General features: G+C 36.4%; 5 protein-coding genes across 5 annotated transcripts; 2 read left to right on the top strand and 3 right to left on the bottom strand.

Annotated features, from left to right (window-relative positions):
• Positions 1-4,820: 4,820 nt before the first annotated feature.
• Positions 4,821-5,427, bottom strand: B0P05DRAFT_531630 (HSP20-like chaperone). Its single transcript, XM_051576996.1, has one exon. The coding sequence runs from the start codon at positions 5,420-5,422 to the stop codon at positions 4,844-4,846; it is 579 nt and encodes a 192-aa protein (XP_051437215.1). The 5' UTR covers positions 5,423-5,427; the 3' UTR covers positions 4,821-4,843.
• Positions 5,428-5,608: 181 nt separating this feature from the next.
• B0P05DRAFT_531629 (adaptin N terminal region-domain-containing protein) lies at positions 5,609-8,524 on the bottom strand. The gene is made up of 9 exons (XM_051576995.1): positions 8,224-8,524; positions 7,846-8,177; positions 7,547-7,796; positions 7,154-7,501; positions 6,972-7,106; positions 6,789-6,921; positions 6,520-6,740; positions 6,197-6,470; positions 5,609-6,145 (listed from the first exon to the last, which is right to left on the bottom strand). The coding sequence occupies exons 1-9, from the start codon at positions 8,455-8,457 to the stop codon at positions 5,664-5,666; spliced, it is 2,409 nt and encodes an 802-aa protein (XP_051437214.1). The 5' UTR covers positions 8,458-8,524; the 3' UTR covers positions 5,609-5,663.
• Positions 8,525-10,787: 2,263 nt separating this feature from the next.
• Positions 10,788-12,925, bottom strand: B0P05DRAFT_594865 (uncharacterized protein). The gene is made up of 9 exons (XM_051583090.1): positions 12,581-12,925; positions 12,504-12,518; positions 12,386-12,441; positions 12,172-12,325; positions 12,010-12,110; positions 11,870-11,945; positions 11,500-11,764; positions 11,323-11,477; positions 10,788-11,251 (listed from the first exon to the last, which is right to left on the bottom strand). Exons 1-9 carry the CDS (start codon positions 12,878-12,880, stop codon positions 10,991-10,993), a joined length of 1,383 nt encoding a protein of 460 aa, XP_051437213.1. The 5' UTR covers positions 12,881-12,925; the 3' UTR covers positions 10,788-10,990.
• A 2,647-nt stretch (positions 12,926-15,572) lies between these two features.
• On the top strand, positions 15,573-17,753 carry B0P05DRAFT_584834 (PXA domain-containing protein; the record flags this gene model as incomplete). The annotated part of the gene is made up of 2 exons (XM_051582392.1): positions 15,573-15,761; positions 15,813-17,753. 2 exons carry the CDS (start codon positions 15,573-15,575, stop codon positions 17,751-17,753), a joined length of 2,130 nt encoding a protein of 709 aa, XP_051437212.1.
• A 274-nt stretch (positions 17,754-18,027) lies between these two features.
• B0P05DRAFT_531590 (homocitrate synthase) lies at positions 18,028-19,664 on the top strand. The gene is made up of 3 exons (XM_051576994.1): positions 18,028-18,184; positions 18,232-18,279; positions 18,337-19,664. Exons 1-3 carry the CDS (start codon positions 18,061-18,063, stop codon positions 19,458-19,460), a joined length of 1,296 nt encoding a protein of 431 aa, XP_051437211.1. The 5' UTR covers positions 18,028-18,060; the 3' UTR covers positions 19,461-19,664.
• Positions 19,665-19,831: the final 167 nt, after the last annotated feature.

Raw genomic sequence — 19,831 nt, 5'->3', positions numbered from 1 at the left:
CAAAAAAGAAGAATTTTCGAAATCAATAAAAATATTAACAGTTATGCCGAAATTACAAATATGCCATTTGTGTACTCAAAAAAATATTTTTGAGAAAAAAATAGAAACCACTACTTTAAAATAAATCAAAATTATTTTCTGCAATGACAAAAAAAAAAAGTAAAAAATTCTTAATTTTCTGTTTTAAATTAATAAAAAAAGTAAAAAGTTTCTAATTTTTCTGCTTAAAATTTTAGAAAAAGCTTGTTTTTCAATTTTTCTGTTCTAAATTAATGAACGAGTCTACCAAGTAGTAATATCTGTTTAAACTAAAAAAGCAAAATCAACATCTGGTAGACTCGTTCATTAATTTAAAACAGAAAAATTGAAAAACAAGCTTTTTTTTATTAATTTAAAACAGAAAAATTGAAAAACAAGCTTTTTTTATTAATTTAAAACAAAAAATTAAGAATTTTTTACTTTTTTTTTTTGTCATTGCAGAAAATAATTTTGATTTATTTTCTCAAAAATATTTTTTTGAGTACACAAATGGCATACTTGCAAGTCGGCATAAATACTAGCAGAGCTTAAATAGTTTTTGTAAATCCATTACATTCATGAGATGTTTCTAACATATACGACTATTGCTACAATCCTTTTATGGCTCTAGTTCTACTTTTTGTATGCATATCACAAATTTCAGTAGTCTCATTATTTTTTATATTTTTGATCTTTGTTGATTTTGGCTATACACGCCTCACTGTCGACGAATCGCACAAGTAATCCCAATTCATAAGAAAGGCAACCCGACTGATCCAGTCAATTACTATCTAACTAGTCTGGCTGCTACTTCCAAGTAAAGTAACTATCACCATAGCGTAACCGGTTGCATTTTTCTTCCATTTTTGATGAAAGATTTCTGCATCCAATAAAAGATTTCTTCCATCGTTTACGCTTTAGTGTCTTTAATTTTAAAAGTAGATTAAATCAAAAAGAAAAAAAAAACCATGCAAACACTTGCACATTAAGATAGGTCCTGTCAACTGCAGAAGCCTACACATGAACACTAACCAACAAACCATAGATGATTCTATTGCTTTACTGAAGAGCAAGAAATTGAGTGCGCTTATACGTCAAGAAACCAATATACCATCTCTCACCCTTGAGGAAACCATAAACAACATGGAATTCAAGTTTAACTATCACCAAGAAATCCGGACACAACATTGCTGAATAATCAGCTCTAATAATGCTTTAAATCTAGAGGAAGTCAAAGTATCTAAAGATGGAAGAATGGGAGAATTAGCATAAACATTTTAGAATCTATGTTGAACCAAATCAACAAGATCGTGTCTAAAGATAAGAGTGGCAGTTTGATTGAAGAAGTTCATTATGAAGACATCATACTATGTACACAAAAAAGTCCACATAAAAGTAGTTTAGGGTTAGATGGCATACCATATGAGATACTCAATATCATTGTCCACCAACCGAGCTTTCGAGATATCATAACGCAAATTTACAATAATGCTATCAAACCAGGAAGGTTTTCAAGATTATAGTAGCAAGCGTGCGTTGTATTGCTACAAAAAAAAAGGGGGAGCTCATCAGACTTAGGAAACTGGAGACCAATTACACTAATAAACACAGACTGTAAAGTATTCACTAGGCTAATGAACACAAGGATGATAGAGATTTTCAGTTGGCTTATCACCAAATTTCAAGCTGGATTTATGCCCGGGCGCTTTATTAGAAACCAAGGTTTAGCACTTGGAATTATGATCGATAATGCTAAAATGACCAGAGCAGGAAATAACAAAGAATTTAAAGGATATGTTGGAGTGATGCTTGATAATAACAAGGCTTATGAAAGAGTTCACCCACACTATCTTACACAAGTACTATTGAAGTTTAGCTTTCCTAATGAATTTGTTAGATGCATACAGAATCTTTTCTTTGACAATGAAATTTCCATCATCATGAATGGGTTTCCATCCAATCCAGTGAAACAACGAAGAGAACTAAGACAAGAAGACTCTATATCACAAATACTCTTCAGCTTTACCATAGAGTCATTCCTGCTATCAATTATCGACGATAATATCATGTCTGGATGCTCAATTCAAGCTACCAAATCAGCAGATCAAAGAACAGTTCAACTCACTTCACCACCATCTGTCAAGATTATAACTTATGCAGATGATATCATCATGTTTGTCAAATCCAAATTGGAATACATGCAAATAGAAGAGTGCTTCGAGACATACAGTCAAGCCTCAAACACCAAGATAGACTATGAGAAGTTTCTGGTCTTTCTACTTCATGGAGGCAAAATGAATGGATTCTTTGGAGTGAGATTAAAGCCATACATCCAACAACGTATGGAATGGTATGACTATAGCATTCCTGACTACATCAAATACCTGGGCTATCCAATATATGTAACAAAACAACAGAGTGATATTTTGTAACTGAAATGACCGGAAGAATCAGAACTCAAGTGGCCCTTTTCAAAACGAGAAACATCTCGATGTACGGTAGGGCAAATGTAGCCAGCACAATCATACTTGCAGAACTATTGTATGTAATCAGACTGAAACCACCACCAAAAGCTATATTTTCAACTTTGAACCCAAGTATCTACCAATATACAGTATTTTCGGAAAGTATTCGTGCACTAATAATTTTTCGTTTCGTGCAATAAAAATAAATAAATCGTGCGGACTTGGAAAACAATTTCGAGCAAAAAAATTAAAGTCATGGTGCAAAAGTAGTTTTTACTTAGTGCAATTTTATATTCTACGTAGTTGAAAATGAGTAACTTTGTTTATGAAGATGGAAACGGAAACCTAACAAATGAGAATGAAGAAGAGCATCTTGAGTTTGCAATGGAAGTGGATGACGAAGCTTACCCCTTAGGAGATGTTACAGATTTCGCAATGTACACTGATCTCAAGCCTCCTGAAAAAGCAGCCAAAGATGTTGTTATGAAGACTGAAAGCAACACCACAAACCCTATTGCGGGAGATGTTGGTGGGATTTCTAAGAAGACCTATCGGAAGTACAAACCTGAGGACAAGAGTAACTTCTTTCACTTAGTGTATGAAAAGAATATGAGTGTCCGAGGTGCTGCTAAACAGCTTGGTATACCACCAACGACAGCACAAACATGGTTCAAGCAAGGAGAGGCGAGCTTGGCAAAGGACAGTGAGGTCGCTATGGAAAGGACTGTAGATGGTAAGCGGAAGCTTGGAAGACCTGCAATCCTCAATGATGCTCATAAGGAGTGTCTGATTGAAGCTATTGATGAAAGGCCTGAAATGGTCTTGGAAGAGATGATGGAGTGTCTTACGAGTAGCTTTGAGGATCTGAAGATCTCAAAGACTGCTTTGTATGAGTTTGTCACTACAAAGTGCAATCTCAGCTTCAAGCGAGCAAAGCTTTATTCAGTTGAGCGAAATTCTCCTGAGAAAATTGAAGCTAGATATCAATGAGTGAAACACTGGGAAGAGACTGACATGGATTATATGAGCAACTGCGTTTTTATTGATGAATCTGCATTCCATATCAACTTGAAGCGCTCTTATGGTTGGTCTAAAAAAGGTGATCCTGCCATTGTCACAGTCCCAAAGACAAGAGCAAAGACCACGACTATTCTTGGTGCTATATCTGCTCATGGTGTTGTCAATATCAAGATCAAACAGCCCAAGGTAGCGGAGCCCGCAAAGAAAAGAAAGTTGACAGGAAAAAACTCAACTGTCGCAAACAAGGGCAAAGGAGGAACAGTGACTGGCCATTACTTCAACTTTATTGCTAGTAGCTTGGATATTTTGGATCGTCACGAGATCTTCAAGGATAGCTATATAGTCATGGATAATGCGCCTATCCATACGCACCAAGACATAAGAAAGTATATAGAAAGCAGAGGATATGGCTGCGTCTACCTTCCTCCATATTCACCAACCCTTAACCCTATTGAAGAATTTTGGGCTGTTTGCAAGAGCAAGGTCAAAAGAGAGAAACTTTTGAAAGAGGAAACACTCACCTCCAGAATAACAGACGCCTGTAACAAAGTCCTTTTGAGCGACTTGAAGGGGTTCTGTAGACATTCTATGTCTATGTTTGATGATTGTTTGAACAGAAAGCCAATCTAATAAACATTAATTTCGTGCACCATGCATGAATTTTTTGACCCAACTCTTTTTCTACTTTTGCACCATGACTTTAATTTTTTTGCTCGAAATTGTTTTCCAAGTCCGCACGATTTATTTATTTTTATTGCACGAAACGAAAAATTATTAGTGCACGAATACTTTCCGAAAATACTGTATAGCCGATGAGAAAAAAATTGCAAGTTAGGAAAGATGTCTTATATTGTCTAAGGATAAAGGGGGTCTGGAACTGCTAAACGTGTTTGCTCAACAAGGATCTCTACAGATGAAATACATTGATTCTCTACTTAACTATAAGCAGTACAAATAAATTCCAAAGTACCTATATGATATGATGATATACGTCCTTCAAGCGGAAACCAACAATTCAAGCCCAGAATCCATTATGCTCTTTCTTAATTCTAGATACAAAACATCCTTAAGCAAGGATGGTATCTTTGGATCGATCCTTGAAACAATGGATGTATTAACAAAACTATGTAAACCAAAAAACGAAGCCTAAATATCATTGTTAGCAACCTTTTGCATGGCTCTGCCACTTTCAGCTGTCTGCAACAATTGGGAAGACGACGCTGAGCTGACTTTTGTCGATAGCCCATCTACAAAAAAAAAAAAAAAAAAAGATTCCTTAACCGTGTTCTAGAATTTTCCAAAAATTATTTTTTTTATTGGTATTTCAAAAGAAGGTTTGCTTATTCAATGTTAATACGCTTGGCTTGGTCTTCAGTCGTCTTGGGCACAACTATATTGAGAACACCGTTATCAAAAGAGGCCTTGATGCTTTCTGGATTGATAGGAGTTGGGAAGGAGAATGCTCGGGAGAATGAGCTTTGAACTCGCTCCTTTACCCACCATTGAGGAGAATCCGTTTGTTTAGCAACAGCTTTTTCATTAGTAGTAGTTTGCAACTGTTGACCTTCTACTGTAGTAGTAGCGTCAGTAACCTCTTGTGGTTTATCAGTTGGTTCTTTAGTAGGACTGGCCGTCGCATGTTCTTCTTTTACTTCACCACTCAAGACTAATGTGCGACTGTCGGCCAATTCAATCTTGATCTTTTCTTTGTCAAAACCAGGAAGTTCAGCCTTGAGTTCGAAGGAATCAGGATGTTCAACCATATCCGTAGCAGGATAGCGAAGGAGTTGATTTGTAAGACCACCAGGGCTTGACAATACAGAGCGACGAGCAGTGTTGTATAATGGCTGATCAAACAAAGCCATAGCACGTTGCATATCACGGAAAGCGTCAGAAATAAAGCGTTGAGTAAGAGACATTTTTTTCTTGTTGATATAAAAAAAAAAGCGAGCAGTGTCCATTGTTTTCTTTTTATACCTTTAGCAAACCCTTCTAGAATTAATCACTTTCCTTTTCGAGAAAATTCGACACTTTTCGCTAGCAATTTGATTCGTTCATCATGCATTTTGCATAAATTCAAGAAATTGCCAGTTCTTTCGAAAAAATAAGATTAACCGAATAGGCTTTTATTAGTGATAAAAAAAAAAGTAGCAAATTTCTCTATTTTCGTATCGCTTTCTTAGGCTCTTCTTCTTCGGAAGAATATAGTCCGCTTGATTCATCTTCTTCCGATCCCTCTTCGACTTCCCCCTCTTCGGATTCTTCCTCCTCTTCTTCGGAACTTGTCTCTTCTTGCTCAGAAGATGCAGAGGAATCTTCTTCTTCACTTGATTCTTCATAAAATGCATCCAAATCATAATCATTGCCCTTTTTCTTTATGGCCGAGGGAGCATACATGGAAGTAAGACTGCTACTGCCCATAGCTTCAATGCCAGATAATGCAGTGGTTCCTTTACGATAATTATCACTTCCGAACCCAGTTTCCATCATTGTTGTACGGCTACCACTCCATCCTTCTAATTCTTCAACATCGCGCACGCTTGTATCAGGCTGCTCTTCTGGGTAATCAGCTAAGGGTTCATAACCTGGAAGTGGTTGATGTGCTAAAAGTGAAAGTGAGCCAACATTGTAATCAGAAGCATCTACAATGAACAAAGTTAATACACGAACGCGTAATAATATATAGCTTTTACTTTGAATATCAGCTGATTGAATGATAGGAGGCTCCTTGTTAGAAAGTAAAATTTTTTGCAAATGCTGTTTGATTTGCTGTAATCCAGGCTTTTCATTCTGTCCTTGTAAAGTAAGAGCGCGCAAGAAACGAGCACGGTCTCTCACATCGTAATCAGTATCATAACGAGCCAAATTGAGTAGATATTGGTTCAAGCTATTGAGAATAGGATGATCGGCATTTAAGCATATTAATTTAGCTGCTAATGTCAAGGTTTGAAGTTTAGTAGCATTGTCCTGCAAAAATGATCAATCAACAAGATAAACGATGTATGTCCTGTTTTACCTCGTTGATAAAGTTCTTTACAGCTTGACGCAATACGTCGGGCCCCACCTTGGGCAATGTTCCTGCATATTGGCCTACGAGCCACAAAATATTGGCTCTAGCCATTGGCACCTTGATTGTATCTAGTAGCTTTACAAGTGTTATGACTGACTTGGATCGTTCTTCTGAAGGAACTTGTAATAGTCTTGTCAAAACGAGAACTGATTCAGCTACCACAAGTTCTATACAATCATAGTTTATATTTAATAGCAAAATTAGCAAGTTCTTACCATTTCTACTACGAAGTAATTTCATTAAAAGGCGCAGACATTGATCAGTAGCAGTAGGCACACTTGTTGCACAACGACCAATAGCTTGAATAGTTGCAGCAACAAAGTCTTTATTGGGGCTTTTGATGTATTGCTTTTGTCAAATGGGTCAGTATATGTCTTTGTATAGCATAATATGCTTACCTGAAGTTCAACAAGTAGTGTGTGGATATTGGATTCATTAGCGATAGTTGTCAAGATATCCAATTTGGTATCACGAATAAATACAGGTTCTGAAGATTGAGCATAGAATTGTTGAAGCGAAGATTCAAACAGATACTAGGCAATCGTCAGTGCTTATCTCTTTTTCTTTGGCTCTTACTTACAGGTCTTCTTGAAGCCATTGTGGCGATATTTGAGAGTACTACATAAGATTGTTCTCTATGCGAACGCAATAGACGTACCAAGGGCTTAGCAATCTTTTCAGCCTCTGCAGCAGGAGCCAAGTAATAGTACAATTTAGCTACAGCTAAGACTACACCACTATTACGACTCTGTAAGAGAGGAACACAGCTTTTTAATAGCAATTCATGGTCCACATCCAATTCAACTTCCTCAATATCCTTGACATTCTCTTGTTCTTCTTCTTCGCTAGAAGAATCAGAGGAATAAAACGATTTACTGGTAGTTGTTGTTGTTTTCTTTTTAGGTGGAATACGACTTTGATCTTCCCCCTATATTTTTCTTATCAGAGACTGTCTCTCTTCTCTTCTACTTACATTAGGATTGGGGTTCAAAAATTGGTTTCTACCATAGCGTAACAGAACACCCAAAATTGACATTTGTCCCCATTCATCACAATCACCTAACATGTTGCATAGTTTCCGAAAACAAGGGTGAATCAAATCAAATCGATTAGGACATACTTCGTTAAAGGCCATAATAGTACTTCCGATCACTAAATTTGATCTGTCCTTGAGTAATGTGGCAATAATCTCAACTAATGCTTCCTTTTGACTCGCATCCAGACTATATCAAATAGACATTAAATATATGCCCTCTCACAATCTTTGCTTACCTATAGCATTTAGGAATAGCATGAGCAGCCGTTTTTCGAACATAAGGACTTGGGTCTGTGATACATTTCTTAATGCCAAGCAAGACAATAGGACTAATAACAGGTACACGAATACCACTCATAACACGCAATGCCATGGCGCGAATAATCTGATTCTTATCACTTAGATCCTTTTGGAAAGAGTTGATGGACAACAGTGCCAAATCAGGTTCCTGCTCAGCATACCGTAATAAGAAAATATAGACGAGTTTGCGGATTTCTATGTTCTGAGAGACTACGTTCTTGACTACATCAGGGAAAAACTCGGACACGTCTCTGCCCTTAGAAATCATCTGTTCATGTGTCAGTGTAATCAGGAACAACTTGGGAAGCACTTACAGCAATCAGTCGCTTGAGCCCGTCTAATTTCTCTCTATCGTTTTTCGAATCGAGTTGACGCTTGATATTACGCATTTTCTCCTCAGAGGTATCAAAGTACTGGGCACCTGATTCAGAACCGGGAAAGCCTAGTTCACGCGCATTGTCGACAAGACCTTGTGACATTTTTTGTGAGAGCTTGGCTGCTCTCTCTGCAAACGTTTTGGCACTGTTGATATAGTCGGATACTTCCATTCTTTATTGTCTAGCAAGAAGAGAAAAAAGAAAGCTGGGTTATCTGTTTCGGGCAATCAATCAGAGAGCAAGGCGAAAGAATAGCCTGTTTATTCTCAGCACAGAAAAGGCTTCCCCCGTGATATATGGCCGCGTTTCAAGTTGCATTGTAGCGAAAAAAAAATAGCCCTTTGAAGCAGACAAAAAAGATCTCTTGTATATTTACGTAATGGGAGATTTTACACTATTTTTAGGGATTACTCAAGTATATTTGATAGCAGACATTTATGTTTAGCAGTCTGAGATTTCAAAATAGGAGGAGGTATAAACAATGGGATTCTTTTAGGATAGCTTATGTATTTCTTAAAGCCTAAAGAGATGGAAATCGTAGACGCTCTTTTCATTCCATTATTCACAAAAGAATTGCCTATACTTACAAGTGATCTACCTGAAAATAAAGTAGTTTTGGCTAAATAAAAAGCCACAGATCTTCCTTAAAAGGAGGAAAGGGGAGGACACTGTGCATCCAAAAGAACAATGATAACAATAGACATTCAAGAACATTACAGTGCTCCACCGTCAATTGGAAAAATTGGTCGCTTTTTAAATTTCAATTGGTCACTTTTCCGAACCCCAATTGGCCAGCTTGAAGAATACAGTGAATTACCTTTGAAATTCAAAAATAGAAATCAAAATTGTTTTTCAGCCAATAAAGCTCATTTTTTCTCATTCAAATTTCTGTCTTTTTCGGTAACTGTTCAATCTTTTACTATAGATGATTACAATTTTACATTTGAAAACTACATTATAAGCATGATCATCTTCCACAAATTAGAATACTGAGGCCTCTCGATACCTTGAAAAACGCGTGGATCTTACTTTATAAAACCTATTAATCTTAGCATTTTGGGCTATTACCAGCGCCTTTAATGGCAAAAGTACAAATTATTTGGCACACTGCAAAAATCCTGTATTCCAGGTCGAAATCAATTTCTCGCTAGAATTGATTGAGACCGTCGGAATAGAAAAGGAAAGATAAAGTCCCCGCCCACCCACACCATGACCTCTCTAAAAAGGCCAAAGAAACAAGATGTACACTTGTCATTGATATTTATAATTTGATAAGAAAATTTAAGCTATTTTTTGAAACTCAACGTTTGACCATCCCTATAAAATTAGTTTGTGCCAGAAAATTAAAAGTGCTGTAGTTAATAAAGTACCCTTTTTTTCAGTCTTGTTCAATTCGATTCATTCTTTATATATATATATATATATATACATATTGTATCTAAGAGCCTTCGGTTATATCAAAGATTCATTTAATACTCTGTATAAAATCCCCAAAAAATATCAACAGAATAAAGTCTATTTTAAAAACTAGCGATAATATCCTTCTCAGTGTCAACATCCAATGACAACACTGATGATATAATAAACAAGTGACAGAATCCAGCAAGTCTTTGATACATGTATAAGTTACACGTATTAATTCATTCAAGCCTGTTGTATTTGAGGGTAATTCACATAAGAAATAATCGAGAATATAAATAGAATTCAAACAATATAATAATTTAGAATGATAGGAACCAAATAGTACCTTGATTTTATTATTAATACAAGGATGATATTTACATAAAACGAGGAATCTAAGGTTTGAGAAATTAGACATAAACACTGTTATTGTACTTAATGTGGTAAATTAGGAACGATCTTGATTAATAGTAGATTCTAAACAAGCGTAGCTAACTTGCTTAGAATAAAGAACAGATTACTATTTTGAAATGTTGTGCTACCTGATTGTTATTTCTTTTAAAAAAAAAAACTAAGATTGTTGTATGACTTGACTGCAATGGTTCATCAACCAAATATAAGTGTGCGCAAGGCCATTCCCTGTTTTGGTGCAAAATTAAAGTATAATACGGAAAATCTTCGGTTATGTTTTACGAATAACTTCTGTTCTAAACAATTACAGTACAATTTAATAACATGCATGAATAATATTTTCTCACCTAATAATCATCTTTCTCAAGAAATAATCTGTACACCTATATGTGTTACTTCATAACATCAAAGGTTGAGGAGATATTGAAGTACTAATTAATAGATGCACAGACTGTAGGGTTTGAGCCAGTAGAATAATCATGAATCAGCTCGTTGCACTGAGAAGACAAATGATATATCAAGATGTTACCAAGAAATCACTCATTAATAAGATGATTGGTATGGTCTGGGTTTCGTACTTTAGACCATAGAAAACTTATATGCATAGTCAGAATATTGTAGCAATAGAAGGGAACTTCCTACTCTTTTTTATCTGAAATAAAGACCTTAAAGCATACTCATTAATATTTCAGCTTTATTTTTATTTTGAATCATTAGGACATATACCACAAAGCCTTTAATTCTTTTTGTCAATATAAATAAATTCAATTTAAAACATAGTGGAATAGTGGTATCAATATGATTACTTTGTTTGCTTTATAAAAGAATTGCTGTCAATTGTTGAGTTTAAATGATTATTGTACGAGTGAGGGTTCTTCGACAACCTTAATTATTACTCTTCATCAAGATCATTATCGGTAGTCTCGTCATTAATTCCTTGGTTATCACTATCGCTCTCGCTTTCCTCATCACTGTCTTCTTCAGATTCTTCGTCATCGCTCTCCTCATCATTTGCATCCCAAGTTACATCGCTCAACCATTCCTTCAATATCATTTTTTTCTTTTTCTTTGTTTCCTTTAAGATTCTGTCCATGCTCGATTCTTTTTCAGTCTGTCCGTCGTTAAACTTTGTCTCCAAGCTGTTCACCAATTCCTTAAAAAATAAATAAATAACGGATTAAATATTTTGTTTGACAGTATATAAACCCTTGCACTTGCATTTACCTCGATCAGAGTAAGACCATTAATTAAAGATTCGAGCTCTCCTGATTTCAACTGTGCTGACGTTCGGGGAAATTTGAACGAATGTAGATCCTCCATTACGTATTGTTTCTTTCCAATCAAACGCAAAGAAGACACCTTCGCTTCTAGCCCCATGACTTGAACAACAGGCATACACACATTGATAATAGCTTCTTCTGATATGAATCAACGATTTGAGAAATGCATTTAAATGGTATTTCGTGGTAAGCACAGATTTAAGTCTGTCGCTGTAAAGTTTTGCCTTGGTTGCCTTTCTAGCTATTTCTCCTGTCGCGCCATCTACTACCGTTTCATCTCCCCTCAAAATCAGAATCCGAAGATCCAATTTGAAACGCAAACCTACATTTTTACAAGTGCTACTCATTGTATCTCCCCTAACAGATGAAACAAAAGATAAGGTAAACTGAAGAATAGATGTTAACGCATCTGATTTTGGAACTCATCAATGTAAGATAATGTGTCTATATTGGCCAAGATATAATTCAAAGATGTAACTCCAAAATTTAACCTGCAAATCAAATTCGGAGTATCGCTTCAAGTTTTCACTTGAAAACACCCAAGGCTTTTCAACATGTGCCCGAAGTCTACAAAAATTGAAAGGCATTAGTATTCATAAATACAGATCAACAGTTCGCTGATTGGACTTACACAAACAAGTAGATTCTGTTAACAACATGTTCAACAGGTGTGGTGGGCTTGTATTTTTCACAGGAATTCAATGCGACTTTCAGCTTTCCTGAATTAACGATCTATGAATAAGAAAGTTGCGATCATCAGCACGTTAATATACTGCAAGCATTCCTTGTTTACCTTTTTGAATTTGATTGAAAGTGAGTTTATGTTATTATTCTCATAAGCAACATTCTTATTTTTGTGTAATCTTTTGACTTGGACTTTGGAGAGACCATCAATGTGAGAACCGTGTGTTGAAATTGAAAAATCTGTGACTTGATTTTTCGTTAAGCTATTGTATTTAGAAAGACAGAAGATTCATGATATTGACAGTGTAAATATTTCGTCTTACTTTTGAAAATACTTCTTCTTTGAAATGGTTTTTTTCTGCTTTTTAGTTGTAGATTGCTTACGAAACATACGATTAGATGTCATTTTTACATAGAACAGTTAATAATACTAGTCATTACTTCAATTCCTTCTGCCTAACACCACAATGTTAATTAGTTTATAATCAATTATCTTTTTTCAATATGATTGAATTTACTTCATTTTGTAAACGTCTGATAGTTTGGCGGTCAATGGCAGCTTGCAAAAGTAATCTGTCCTCCGTAACCAAAGACAGCTCTTCGAGAATACGTCTGGATTGTTTAGACATTAAGTTATTTGAGGGGATGAAAAAAGCCGGATCCAATCTTATACCTGCCCATGCTTCGTACTTCTCGTAGTCGCTTGGTGCGTTGGCGTCTTGGTCGTTTTGCAAACATGCGTGAAGAATGTCCTTGTCTCTCTGGTGCTTTTGTCTCCCGTGAACACTTTTTGTCATGTCAGGCGCTTGACCCAGCATTATGGGATGCACTACCTATTGCTCCTGCTGGTGTTCATTGTCTTGATTATGCTCTGAGTCAACTGCCCACTAAGGCTTCCTCTGGTCCTCCTCCTTTTTGGTCGGCGCTGCTTCAGTTACTATACGCAATTGATGTACTTGTACATCCTCTTGCAACAATTCGCCCTGATCAAGATCCTGTTGATCGTTGGCTTCCTCCTCTGGTCTCGTCGTAGACGAACTATTTTTGTCATGTCTTTCCTCTGCGCTGCCACGGTGGTAAGTGATTATCAAAGTTCCCAGCCGTTGGTCATGCCTTTGGAATCATGCATCAATACACTACTCTTTCTGTCTCTGCTTCTTTTCTCTTTTACTTTTTTTCCTGTTGTCTGTTTTCTGTCAGGTTTTTTCGCTCTCTCTCCTTTTTCTCTTTTGTAAAAACTGTTCATACAATTTGGCATTATGCTCCATAGAGTAGCCCATATAATTGTTTATTAATAAAATATAATCTTTAACCTGAGGGGATGAAAAGATTGCATTTCGCCTTATTACACAAGCCTTTGTATAGCCTCAAAAATGACGTAAGCAAAAATAAATCAATATCTCCCAGTATAATTCATTTTTTCTTTGAGCAGTTTGATTTCGTTGCTAATTTTTGCTGTGTGAATGCACTTGTGAACTGCTTTCGGTCATCATACGTTTGAATTAGTTTACAAGTAGCCTGGCTACGGCGCTATGACACGTTTTGTGAAAGGCATTCACGCAACAAGGTTAGATATCCTACTTGGATCAAGTACAATGCACAAACAGATAACACAAAGCATGATGAGCTTTGTGCGAACATTGGTAGCCCTATGCCTTCTTTGAGTACTAAGTTGGTCTGTTTAGTGTTTTGTAAGAAAGCCTTCTACTCTGCAATACCAGGTCCGGTAATACATTTATATCCATACCATTCATTTATGCTAACACTAACTCCTCTCTCTCTCTCTTTCTTTCTAGAGACTTCTTTGATTCTTTTGCTAACTTTTGTTGCGTGCAAATTCACTGGACAGTACATGGGATTCTTGCAAAAACAATGAATTAAACAGATCAGAAAGCTGAGATGAAGAGGCACTACATTACCACTAATTCGCACTGCAAATGACTTGAAATGGGACCAACCGAAGCGTTAAACTAGATAAAGTCTGCTTCCTTTGTAAACCTTTATTAAACACGTTTACAGAGTCTTGGTAAATGTCTTTGAGTGAAACCTCCATAATAGATTTTTGTAAGTTTTTTGCATTTACAGAAGGTGTTATGTGTGATTGCGATTTGATTTACTTAAACAAGCGACACTCATGAGATAAGCTACCTCTTCACTATCCCCTAATTTGTTCTGAGAACCTCCAAGCTCTAGCAATACGACAAATGCTCATACTGGTCTATCAGGCTCTTCAAACACCTCTCCATTTTAAACTGCTGTATACACGCTTTGACAGTAGATATGTATTCTAGCAATGAACAATCACAGATCTTTAGATGAATCCGATAAGATCAATTAATAGTATGAAATAGAATGGTTGTTTTATTACTAAAATGGGTCACTGACAGCACCAGTATTTTTGAACCCTATTTTCTTACAGGAATTATCTTTATCACTATAAACATCATATTATTCTTACAATATACTTTTGCCATTAAAGGCGCTGGTAATAGCCCAAAATGCTAAGATTAATAGGTTTTATAAAGTAAGATCCACGCGTTTTTCAAGGTATCGAGAGGCCTCAGTATTCTAATTTGTGGAAGATGATCATGCTTATAATGTAGTTTTCAAATGTAAAATTGTAATCATCTATAGTAAAAGATTGAACAGTTACCGAAAAAGACAGAAATTTGAATGAGAAAAAATGAGCTTTATTGGCTGAAAAACAATTTTGATTTCTATTTTTGAATTTCAAAGGTAATTCACTGTATTCTTCAAGCTGGCCAATTGGGGTTCGGAAAAGTGACCAATTAAGTTTTCGAAAAATGGCTAACTGAAGTTCGATAAAGTGACCAATTGACGGTGGAAGCACTGTATTAAATAATGTATTCTATAGACATAGAGCTCGTCACATGAAATCAACAGCTGTGTAATTGTTCAAGAATAACCACAATAAGGCTGTGAGATTAAGGTTTTTCGGTATAGAAGCAGCGCAGAGTTTGTTTGAATGTGCGTGTGTATTCAGGCTGGGTTTTAACGAAATAAGAAAAAACCAAGCAGAAAGAGTAGGAAGGGGTTTTCTCTTTTTCTTTTTCATTATACATATTAATGTCGTATCTAGAACAAGTCAAGTATACACTATTAGAAATACAAAGTTATTCTTTGATATTTGAAGACACGGACTCTATCAAGGACTTGTCAACAGCCACTATAACAACCTTTCTTGCCATCTATAGTTGCTTGCTCATTGCAGACGGCTATCACTTTCTAACATTTCTTGCTATTGGCTTTGTTATAGGAGCCTTTTATTTTAATAATAAGGACGGTACACTAAAAATTGAAAGTTATGAAAGAAATTTATCGTACAAAGAACAAATTTTGGAGCAGGCATGTATATAGTCCTATGCAGCACAAAGCTAAACAATTTAATATATATATATATAGTTTAGTAATAGTACAAATCCACCAAAAGAAGTTCAATTATACTATCCACCATTGACTATTGTAGTCAATCAATTACTAGATTATATTATGCGTGATTTTGTGTCTAGTTGGTGGTCAAAGTTGAATGATTATAATGATCCTACTTTTGAGAGATTAGCTAGAGAAAGGCTAAATATCGTTGCTCTAAATGTTCAAAAAATCCTACTAAACCAAGAAAGAAATGATATCGTCATGTCTACAGTATATGGTGTAGCAAACACTTTGATTATACATATGGTAAAACAGTGTCTGTCTTTTTTTTTCTGTTTTTCTTATTCTATTTAATAGAGAGAATGCAGAGCACTTGAAGAATCAGAGTTATCAATGAAAGATTTTGTAAATAGCAACCCTCAATCGCCTTTTGCGCAATTGCTTTCAAGGGAAGAACAACACAATCAATTATGCGGATTGAGTCAAGTTTTCTTAAAGCGTACATTACCTGCTGCTGATAGGGATTCACTCTTATTGTCAAGCTTGTTAAAAGAGATTCTTGCTAATTTTGTCCTTGAAAACATCGTAAGCAGCATCAGTAATCCTGACTTTCTCAATCGTCAAATTGTGGACCTCTTGTCAAACAAGGATACTAAAAACTCAATTCAATCCACTGTGTCTTCTATCGTCTTAAGCAACTCAACAGCGGAGATTACAAGCGATGAGGACTTGCTTGGTTATAGCGTAGTTCAAAAGCCAATCATAAATGACGATCTTAATGCAACCAGTAAGAGTGACGGATTTGATATGCAACAGGTAACTCCACCGAGTTCACCTGAAGCGAACAACCCATTGAAGCCGACACCTATTAATACTAGCCCACCCAAGACAGAAACAACCATGCTGGCATCTCTTCAATCTCCTCCTCCTCCTCCATCCCTACATGGCCCACCCACAATGGTTTTCCCCCGTGGTTCTGTCAACTTCACTATCATGAACATATCTTCACTGCAACAAAACGATCAAACACCTGATAAAAAGGAGCTTGTTTATATTATTCAGATTGAACGGCCAGCCATGGAAGATCAGGCGGGATCTGAAGGCGGAGGTTATGTGATCACAAGAACTTATGCAGACTTTGAGAGCTTTCATACCATTCTATTTGCCAAACATCCTAAGCGAATTACTCGAATTCAACTGAAATTACCATTAGAAGCAGCAGCTAAATCTTGGTTGAAAAAGCCCTCCACACAGCAAAAAAGAAAGGTATCTTTGGAAGCAGTTGGACAAGGTCTTCAAAAGTATCTCGACACGGTAGTTCAAGACGATGAGTTGGGAACAGAGCAGCTTATCCTGCCTTTCTTAAGAAAAGAGACCAGGTCTGAAATTGCAGAAGATGGAGCTGTCATGTCATTCTCAGAAGAGTTTCAAAACGAAGTAGCCAGCTCAATTGCTTTGATTGAAGCTTCTACTGTGGCTCAGCCAAGTAGATCAAGATCTTTATTTTCTCGGAGCAACAGTACAGCTGCACTAAATGTACCCTCTACAACAAACAAGACAGATCATGCTTCCCCTGAAGAAAGGCAAAGTATGGATCAAGACGCCCCCGGTAAATGGTTTGCACCAAGAACAAAACCCAGACAAGGTTCTTTCTCAAGCACACATAGTAACTTGTCAAAAGACAGCGCCGTTACAGTGACCAAAGAAGATCATGATGAGCCTAATGAAAGACTTTCAAACTCAACATCATCTCTTGGTTCGCAACAAGAAGCGGAAGAAACAACCAAGCCAACCAATAAGGCCCTATCGTCCATGGATGTCGAACTCTTAATTGAGACCACCTATGCACTTGTTGTAGAAATCTTCAATCTCACTACTTCTAATAACAAGGCATGGATGCGAAGATCTATTCTAAACTTGTTACGAGAAATCGTGCGTCGATCATATACCGAGTTCATTTCTGAACAATACAGTGATTTTGTAAATCAATACATGTCTCCCAATGCTATTGTAAGCAGATTAAATCAATTGGGAGAGCAGCTTTGGCCTGAAGGTAAATGGATGTTGGATCAAAAAGAACAAACAAAGCGAACACAAGAAGACAAGGAAAAGAGCAAATATCAGGCTCGAACGCTAATGATGCGTGAATTGATTCCAAATGCTGTCAGACAGTTAATTGGTGAACAGAATTGCAACACTGCCATGGATAGAATGTGGGCACGAATTCAAGACCCTGATTTAAATAGAGTTCTTATTCTACAAGTTTTGGAAAGAATTATAAAACCAATTTTGGGCTAAAATAAAACTGCTTTATCCAATGATAATTATTTAGTTAGTTTCAAATGTGTTTTGTAATTCAGTCACACAAACAAGATTATCAAGCAAACCTTGACTGATTGTCCATCTTATTGGCTTAACCATAAAAGGCATTTAAATGACCGATCCTAAATTTGATGCTGTGACTTTGAGAAGATCATGATAATCAGTTTTGATGGATAGATTTCAAGCCTGATTCAGCATGATATAAAACATTCCAGTCCAAGCTGATTTATTTCCCTTTCTTTCTTCTTCATAGAACTAATATTCTCATTTTATAACTTACAATATGTCTCAAAACGGTCTTCAAGCTAACGGCAATGCTAAGCCTAAGGAAGTTTCCTCCCCTTACATGTCAAATGATCCCAACTCTAATGTTGCAAACTTTAAGATCATCGAATCCACTCTTAGAGGTAATTGTCATTCATAGCTCAATTCAAATATACTCATGTTTATATAGAGGGTGAACAATTCGCTAATGCTTTCTTCACTACTGAAAAGAAAATTGGTAAGTAAAACAATGAAAAGTGTGTGTGTGCGTGTGGTTTCTAAACGAGCAATACAGAAATTGCTAAAGCACTTGATGCTGTTGGTGTCGACTATCTTGAATTGACTTCTCCTGCTGCTTCTGAACAATCTCGCAATGATTGTACTGCTATTGCTAACCTTGGTTTGAAGGCCAAGATCTTAACTCATGTTCGTTGTCATATGGATGATGCCAAGTTGGCTATTGATACTGGTGTTGATGGTCTTGATGTTGTTATTGGTACCTCTTCTTTTCTCCGTGAATTCTCTCATGGCAAGGATATGGATTATATTACCAAGCAAGCTATTGAAGTCATCACTTACATCAAGAGCAAGGGCCTTGAAGTCCGTTTCTCTACTGAAGATTCTTTCAGATCTGATCTTGTTGATCTTTTGAGCATTTACAAGGCTGTCGACAAGATTGGTGTTAACCGTGTTGGTATTGCTGATACTGTTGGTTGTGCTAACCCTCGCCAAGTTTATGAATTGGTTAAGACTTTAAGAAGTGTTGTCAGTTGTGATATCGAATGTCATTTCCACAATGATACTGGTTGTGCTATTGCTAATGCTTATGCTGCTTTGGAAGCTGGTGCTACACACATTGATACATCTGTGCTTGGTATTGGTGAACGTAACGGTATTACTCCCTTGGGTGGTTTGTTGGCTAGAATGTACACTGGTGATAAGGAATATGTAAAGAACAAGTATGATTTGACCAAGATTCGTGAAGTTGAGAATATTGTTGCTGATGCTGTTGAAGTTACTGTTCCTTTCAACAACTACATTACTGGCTATTGTGCTTTCACACACAAGGCAGGTATTCACGCTAAGGCTATCTTGAACAACCCTTCTACTTATGAAATCTTGAACCCCCATGATTTTGGTATGACTCGTTATGTCAGTATTGGTCATCGTTTGACTGGTTGGAATGCTGTCAAGAACCGTGTTGAACAACTTGATTTGGATTTGACTGATGAAGATGCTAAGGCTGTTACTGCCAAGATTAAGGAATTGGCTGATGTTCGCCCTCTTTCTCTTGATGATGTTGATGTCTTGCTTCGTTTTTACCACCAAGCCAAAGCCGATGGTTCTCATACACACTTCTTAAACAGAATTGAAAATCCCGAACAAATTGCCTCTTTCAGCGCTGAAGCAACTGCATAAACACCACAATCATCATTACCCTTTTTAAAACTCATGTCATTATAAATAATTCCATCTCTGCAGAAAGAAGAAGAAAGAAGAAACAAATAGCATCCAAAACACTCATTTATACATAGATATATACTGTAAAGCTCTTTGTCTTCTTTTCTTTAATTATTTTGTACAAAAGCCCAATAAAAATTACCACTTTTTTTGTGTTCAGCATCTATTTCAGATTTCCTTACGAAGAAGTACCATCTCGTCTGCATTAAAGCGCAGCTGAAATGCAATGATGTTGTTTGTATCACCATCATCATATTAAAACCTTTATATTTTTATCTCTATTCATACCCATCAAACCTTAATTGTCAAATACAGAGAAAGGGAATCGG

The sequence above is a fragment of the Gilbertella persicaria genome (assembly GCF_025201335.1).
Source record: "Gilbertella persicaria strain CBS 190.32 chromosome Unknown B0P05scaffold_9, whole genome shotgun sequence".
NCBI classification, from domain to species: domain Eukaryota; kingdom Fungi; phylum Mucoromycota; class Mucoromycetes; order Mucorales; family Choanephoraceae; genus Gilbertella; species Gilbertella persicaria.
The sequence above is the reverse complement of the archived record's forward strand: the minus strand, read 5'-3'. Positions and strand labels throughout refer to the sequence as shown.

What these genes read in the sequence shown, in the direction of transcription:
- B0P05DRAFT_531590 (XM_051576994.1), top strand. Translation starts at nt 18,061, where the DNA reads ATGTCTCAAAACGGTCTTCAAGCTAACGGCAATGCTAAGCCTAAGGAA. An exon ending in CATCGAATCCACTCTTAGAG is followed by an intron (nt 18,185 to 18,231) that starts GTAATTGTCATT and finishes ATGTTTATATAG; the next exon opens with AGGGTGAACAATTCGCTAAT. An exon ending in CACTACTGAAAAGAAAATTG is followed by an intron (nt 18,280 to 18,336) that starts GTAAGTAAAACA and finishes CGAGCAATACAG; the next exon opens with AAATTGCTAAAGCACTTGAT.
- B0P05DRAFT_594865 (XM_051583090.1), bottom strand. Translation starts at nt 12,880, where the DNA reads ATGCTGGGTCAAGCGCCTGACATGACAAAAAGTGTTCACGGGAGACAA. An exon ending in AAGAAGAAGTATTTTCAAAA is followed by an intron (nt 12,326 to 12,385) that starts GTAAGACGAAAT and finishes TAAATACAATAG; the next exon opens with CTTAACGAAAAATCAAGTCA. An exon ending in ACTCCGAATTTGATTTGCAG is followed by an intron (nt 11,765 to 11,869) that starts GTTAAATTTTGG and finishes TCTATTCTTCAG; the next exon opens with TTTACCTTATCTTTTGTTTC.
- B0P05DRAFT_531629 (XM_051576995.1), bottom strand. Translation starts at nt 8,457, where the DNA reads ATGGAAGTATCCGACTATATCAACAGTGCCAAAACGTTTGCAGAGAGA. An exon ending in TTTTGAACCCCAATCCTAAT is followed by an intron (nt 7,502 to 7,546) that starts GTAAGTAGAAGA and finishes AGAAAAATATAG; the next exon opens with GGGGAAGATCAAAGTCGTAT. An exon ending in TCAATCAGCTGATATTCAAA is followed by an intron (nt 6,146 to 6,196) that starts GTAAAAGCTATA and finishes TGTTCATTGTAG; the next exon opens with ATGCTTCTGATTACAATGTT.
- B0P05DRAFT_531630 (XM_051576996.1), bottom strand. Translation starts at nt 5,422, where the DNA reads ATGTCTCTTACTCAACGCTTTATTTCTGACGCTTTCCGTGATATGCAA.